At 41.3% G+C, this 7,159-nt stretch overlaps 1 protein-coding gene across 2 annotated transcripts in view; it reads left to right on the top strand.

The window, feature by feature from the left end:
* Nucleotides 1-1,161: 1,161 nt before the first annotated feature.
* The window catches only part of LOC110528991 (SLIT-ROBO Rho GTPase-activating protein 3), a 120,462-nt gene continuing 114,464 nt past the window's right edge, over nt 1,162-7,159 (top strand). For both annotated transcript variants that reach the window (XM_036983710.1, XM_036983709.1), the window contains exon 1: nt 1,162-1,756. In XM_036983710.1, the coding sequence (XP_036839605.1) occupies nt 1,690-1,756 (67 nt within the window). In that variant the 5' untranslated portion in view covers nt 1,162-1,689. The remainder of the gene's footprint in view (nt 1,757-7,159) is intronic.

Below are 7,159 nucleotides of genomic sequence, written 5' to 3'. Positions count from 1 at the left end.
TGAACTATTGCTAACTAATGTGACAGCTAACGTTATGGAAGCTATTCACAGAAGACCAAAATTGTCTTCATTAGTATTTTATATTACTATATAAATTATTTCGATACATATTCAGAGCCAAACATCAACCCAATTTACCTTTTGAACTGTTGTCGCATGAGCGTTTGCAAAGTTTCCTGAAGAACTCCAGCAACAATGGGGGTTCCTCGATGAACTCCACCTCCTAAGAAGTGTTTTGAAGAACATTTTGGAGCTGTTTTTCATTGCCAAGAACCCTAAGGATCTTAGAAGAACCAATCATGTTTTAGAGTGTAGCTACTGTAAATTGGACAGTGCAGTTAGATTAACAATAATTTAAGCTTTCTGCCCATATGACACTGGCCTTGCATATCTATGTCCCCCTAACACACACACACACACACACACACAGGGTCCCTGGTTCGAGCCCAGGTAGGAGCGAGGAGAGGGACGGAAGCTATACTGTTACACACACTGACCTATAAACCCCCAGGCAGGCATTTCCCCCCTCACATCCCACCCCCAGTACATGACTGCTGCCCTCCCACCCAGCTACAGGACTTGCATATCAAGTGCATGTGATATAACAGTGTGTGGTGTCTGCACGCATTAACCTGGTAGTCAAAAGACAGCAAAGGCTCTCCCTTGCCACAAAGGAGGAACTTTAGTGCTGTTGATATTGTGTGTTAGTACTGCTGGAGGTGGGTTGCCATGGCAATGAGCACTAAAAAGTGTGTTTGCTATGTTTCTCTCTGAATAGATGATTAGAAATATGTTTGGACCAATGCACCTTCTAATAAAAACATAAATCTGAAAAACCAAAGCAGGATACCATTGAAAAATGTACTGACAGGCGCTGCTATTAAAAGCTCCCAATCACCTAATCATGTCCATTAATTACATTTAAATACTTACAGGATAATTAACAACCATTTATGACAGAATAAGACTCCAGAATGAAAGAATAAGACACGATTTAGCTAATATTGAAGAATATGCAAGATATATAATTTAAAAAAAAAAGATACCACATTTCATGCAGCAAAATATGTGAGTGTGTGTGATAGAGAGAGAGAGAGAGCGAGCTTCAGGGAGGGGGTTCTACAATGGGAGGAGACTCGTATGATGTTCGACTCAATTCATCTTTCCCAGCAGCGCAAATTTTCAGAGCGCGCACAGCTAATCATAGAATAATCGGTGTCGACTGCGCACGCTCAACAATTCATTTTTGGGCACTCTAGAAAACACCAACCACCGGAATGAGTGAACGATTTGCCTACACTCCCATCATTTTATGTCCATTATTTTATTGCTTTGAGTAGAATGATTTTGCTTTTCTCCGCTGCAGCTTTTGCTTTGGATGGCATTCTATCTCAAGAAAGGACGAGCCCCTCTTCTCTCACAGAAGCATAGCATTTCTCTGCAAGAGAGAGACATACAAGCCCTATGCAGGTGAGCATTAGGCGAGCTAACTATAGAATGTCGCTTTGCATTTCTTTATTTAGTGTCTAGTGTTACTTGGAAAGTTAGGATTTTTGTTGTTGTTGCATTGAGCAAATCGGACACACAAAGAATACGAAGAAAAGCGCAGCAAGAGTCGAAAATCATAAGAGGACCTCTCGCGCAAGCCTCAACATCTCACCGAGTCTCACCCTCATACCTCAGGAAAAAATGTCATCTCAAACTAGAGTCAAGAAGGACAAGGAGATCATAGGAGAATATGAAACGCAAGTCAAAGGTGGGTAATAAATGATATGCAAATTAAGAAAGGTTTTGATCTTGTGTATGCATAAATAGCCGTGCAAGCTAAATGACACATGGAACACAAGTGGGGACGCATATAGGCTACTGTATTTTGAAACAAATAGTTGCAATACTACATTTCAATGAATCATAAGTAAATAACGTTTTGCTTTTGAGACTTTGCCTACTTTGTCCCCTTACCAGTTCTGAGTGCAGCAGACTGAGAGTCCATCACTAGTTGGATCTTTTATGCCTGCTATAAGTTAGGCTACTCATTGGGTCAACCTAGTCTCAGAGCATTTCATATTATTCTGTATGTAAATCAGATTATGATATGTTAAGTTTCATATGGTATGTATTCATTTGTGGATTTCCAAATCTATTTTGTATGATATGTTACGAATTACAATTCATATGATATGTTACCAGTTTGAAAAATGTACAATATGTTAAGAATTTGCAAAACCTCTATGTTATGAATTACAATTTGTTGTTGCTAACATTGACTAGGTGATTAATGTGAATGTTAGCTAGCGGGCTAATGTTAGCTAGGCTAGGGGTTAGTGTTAAGGTTAGGAATTAGATTAAAGAGTTAAGGGAAGGGTTAGATAAAATAATTAGGGGAAGGGTTAGTTAACATGCTCTGTAGTTGCAAAGTTGCTAAAAAGTAGTAAGAAGTTAAAGTTGTCCGTGATGAGATTTGAACAAGCAACCTTTTGATTGTTAGACGTTTGCGTTATATGCCTAGCCATCCACCCCGACCAACCACCCTACTTTAGTTTTTGCCTTAAGTAACCTTCTGTCTTATGTAACCCTACCTAACATTAAATATATTGTAAAGACCCTGGGTTTATAAGCGCGGATATCGACTCTGCCGCTCGAGCATGCTTTTGCGACACAGTCGATAGCGCTATGGACTTCGGGCTAGAACGTCGAGGGTTCGAGACCTGCTCCCTGCCTGTTTCATTACAATATTACTCATTTGAGTGTTCAAAATGTATGTTTACTATGTTACGTCTAGTCTATGAGACCAGGCAGATTGGGTTGGCATTGGTGGTTGGTTTGGTCACCTTCATCATCAGCGTCACTATTCTTTGTAGCTATTTTGCAGGTGATATGTCAATGATCTTCTGTCGGCCTATTGATTAGGGCCCATTAATAAGGCCAGTGGATATGTGGGAGAGACCACAAATGTTTGAATGTTTCCTCCTTATGATGACGGCCGGTTCTGATACAGTCTGGATTCGAACCAGGTTGTCTGTAGTGATGCCTCAAGCACTGAGATGCAGTAGTACCTTAGACCACTGCACCACTCGGGAGCCAGATATGACAGCTATGATGGTATGAGGGCCAGATTGGGAATATAGCAATGACACCGGGGTTAACATCCCTATTCTTACGATAATTGCCATGGGATCTTTAGTGACTACAGAGATTCAGGACACCCATTTAATGTCCCATCTGAAAGACGGCACCCTACACAGGGTAATGTCCCCAATCACTGACCTGGGGCATTCAAATATTTTCAGACCAGAGGAAAAAGTGCCTCCTACTGGCCCTCCAACACCACTTCCAGCAGCATCTGATCTCCCATTGAGGGACCAACCCTGCTTAGCTTCAGAGGCAAGAAAGCAGTGGTATGCAGGGTGGCACGCACACACAGACAGACAGATTAATGATTAATAAAGTAATCTACATAATATTGCAAGTGTCACCTTCGGAATAGGGTACAAACAAATATCCCAGCCCTCTGATTGTCATTATAATTAAATATAAACATACATACCCCTACAGTATGTGCTTTTCAGCAATCTGGCTGATGCTTATCAAGTGACAGAGCACCCTCGGAGCATCAAGCTAGTGTGTGTGAGAGAGAGAGAGAGAGAGGGGGGGCGGGGAAGGGGGTCTTTGCTATCTGTGCTGTCACTGAACAGCATTGCAGGTCTTGTGGGGTCTGTATTCAGGCTTATGTGGCTTCTGCTCTGAACAGATGTTTTACCCTATCATGGCATCTAACACGTCTACCCAGAGTCCAGGCAGCTGACACTCACAGGGGACATATCTAGGTCTGGCTGATGGGTCTTCTCATGTGGATGATATGCTCTTAAGGTGTTATGAAATAAAAAGATAGATGTTTTTTTTCATGCTGCTTATAGTGAAATGTTATGATAATGTCTTTGAATCTTTATGCCCTGTTGTGTTTTTGCCTCTTGGTTCTTTTGACCAATCACATCAGATCTTTTCACGTAAGCACTTTTTCAGAGCTGATCTGACTGGTCAAAAGACCAATTAGTGAAAATAACATCCAAATTGGGCTGCCTGTCTAAACACAGCGTTAGAGAATCTATATTATGGTCACATACACCAGGTAGGTGCGTGTGTTGTTTTACAAGATCAGCCATAGTAGTAGAGCAAGTTAGGTTTAAGTGCCTTGCACAAGGGCACATCAGCAGATTTTTCACCTTGTCAGCTCTGGTTTTTGAACCAATGACTTTTCTGTTACTTGCCCAATGCTCTAACCACTAGGCTACCTCACTAGACCCTAATTAGGCAAAAGTAGGTTTAGTTTATTTGACAGAATGTCTTACTCTGGGCGATACAGTATTAAACGCCTGGTGACAATACTGTAGCTGTTCATATGATCTGTGATCAATTAGACTGAATGTGTTTACTCTCACTGTTCACACCCTATAATAGTGTGGACGAACACACTTTGGCTGGCATCAACTGGCCTTCTGTTGCCTGGACCTGCCTCACTGCACCTTTCTGTACATAGTTCTGTTTCATTTATTTCAAAGTCTGGGATTATCTCTAATTTAGTAATGGATCACCGACTGAGAGGTTGGATTTGTGATTTAGGCCTGAGATTAAGACTGTTAGGGAATTCTGTTGGGGTTGACGCTGGGGATTTTGTATCTTATTATTGTGAAGCATGTCAATCTGTTATTCACCATGTTTATCACTGGGCTGGGCGAGACATGTTTTCAATGATGATGATATCAATTAGAGGTCGACCGATTATGATTTTTCAACGCCGATACCGATTTATTGGAGGACCAAAAAAAATCCGATACCGATTAATCGGCCGATTTGTAAAAATGTATTTGTAATAATGACAATTACAACAATACTGAATGAACACATATTTTAACTTAATACATCAATACAAATCAATTTAGCCTCAAATAAATAATGAAACATGTTCAATTTGGTTTAAATAATGCTAAAACAAAGTGTTGGAGAAGAAAGTAAAAGTGCAATATGTGCCATGTAAGAAGCTAACGTTTAAGTTCCTTGCGCAGAACGTGAGAACATATGAAAGTTGGTGGTTCCTTTTAACATGATACTTCAATATTCCAAGGTAAGAGGTTTTAGGTTGTAGTTAATATAGTATTTATAGGACTATTTCTCTCTATACCATTTGTATTTCATATACCTTTGACTATTGGATGTTCTTATAGGCACTTTAGTATTGCCGGTGTAACAGTATAGCTTCCGTCCCTCTCCTCATCCCTACCTGGGCTCGAACCAGGAACACATCGAGAACAGCCACACTCGAAGCAGCGTTACCCATCGCTCCAAGTCTCAGAGCGAGTGACGTTTGAAACGCTATTAAGGCTCACCCCGCTAACTAGCTAGCCATTTCACATCGGTTACACCAGCCTAATCTCGGGAGTTGATAGGCTTGAAGTCATAAACAGCGCTGTGCTTGCGAAGAGCTGCTGGCAAAACGCACAAAAGTGCTGTTTGAATGAATGCTTACGAGCCTGCTGCTGCCTACCATCGCTCAGTCAGACTGCTCTATCAAATATCAAATCATAGACTTAATTATAACATAATAACACACAGAAATACGAGCCTTTGGTCAATAATATGGTCGAATCGGGGGGGCGGAGCTAGCATGTTGGAGTGAACGGCTGTGCGTGAGAGGCTCCTGCAACTTTTTTGCGAAATAATCTAATTTAACCTACTTTATGGCACTTTTTACAACAATTGTTTCTTTCTAATACAAGATTTGTAACTTTTTATATGAAAATGCAGAGTAATAAGCGACCAAAGGACAATAAATTCACAGCGGAGGCCTACTCCCCACTAAACAACGAGACAGACATGGCGGGAGGCACATGCAACAACGTGACACTTACAGAACTTACCCGGGTTTTGGGGGAGCTACGTGTTGCTATAGCTGAGGATCTTAAGGCCACTATTGCTGAACTGGACACCAAAATCGAGAGCATCATTCGAACGGTCGCTTCGCATGGCCAGAGTATTGTGGACCTTGAGACCTATTGTGGACCTCTGAATTCAACGCTGGCAGGATCGACGAGTTAGAGAAGCTATGCACGTCATTGCAGGATAGTGTGCAGAGGCTTTCTGTGAAAGTGGTGGACCTGGAGGGCCGACCCAGACGTAATAACCTTTGCTTTGTTGGTCTGGCAGAGGGGGTAGAGGCGGGCTCTCGCCCCACCGACTTCTTCGCCAAGCTATTGAAGGATGCAATGGGATCGGATGTCTTGGATTCGGATCCCCAGCTGGACCGCGCACATCGCTCCCTTGTCCCAGTGCCTGGACCGGGCCAACGTCCTCGCCCAGTAATCATCTGTTGTCACAGTTTCAAGACCAAGGATCTTATCCTGCGTGAAGCTCGAGTGAGGGGCAACCTGTCACATAAAGGGCATCCATTCCGTGTATATGAGGATTATGCGCCCGATGTGGCAAAGCATCGCGCCGACTACAGAGATGTCATGACCAAACTCTACAAACTCCATCTTTGCCCAGCCTTACTCTTCCCTGCAAGACTAAGAATTACCCCGCCTTCCGGTGAGAAGATTTGGCTCTCCTCGGTTTTGGACGCAGAGAAGTTTACCATTTGTACTTTATTACTATTTTCTCTTAGCATTTTAATATTATGTATGTGTATATTTTAAATCAGTGTAGATTGTTAGTCTGGGGTATGAATGTTTGTATGTGATGTATATACATGTTCTTTAAATATATATTTTTATATATGATTTTTCTGTGTGGGTATGTATACATACGTATGTATGTATGTGTGTATATATGTGTGTGTGTGTATGTGTATATAAATATATGTATGTATGTATGTGTATATGTGTATATGTGTATATGTGTATATGTGTGTATGTATATGTATATTTTTATGTATTTTTTATTTAAAACATTTTTGTTAATGGGGGGGAACGTTTTAATTTAACAAATCCTTGTTCCGATCTCCTGACCCACAGTATGTAAAGGTTGTATGTCGGTTGCGGATGGTTTATTTTTTGACCGGCAGTGCTTAGCAATATAATCTTGAGGCTACATCTTGCTTATCTCTGGGATTGACCCAGGATGACGCTTAAATGCGCAATATGTTTAAGTTGCAACTTATTCTGTT

Source organism: Oncorhynchus mykiss, chromosome 7 (assembly GCF_013265735.2).
Source record: "Oncorhynchus mykiss isolate Arlee chromosome 7, USDA_OmykA_1.1, whole genome shotgun sequence".
Taxonomy (NCBI): domain Eukaryota; kingdom Metazoa; phylum Chordata; class Actinopteri; order Salmoniformes; family Salmonidae; genus Oncorhynchus; species Oncorhynchus mykiss.
The sequence above is the reverse complement of the archived record's forward strand: the minus strand, read 5'-3'. Positions and strand labels throughout refer to the sequence as shown.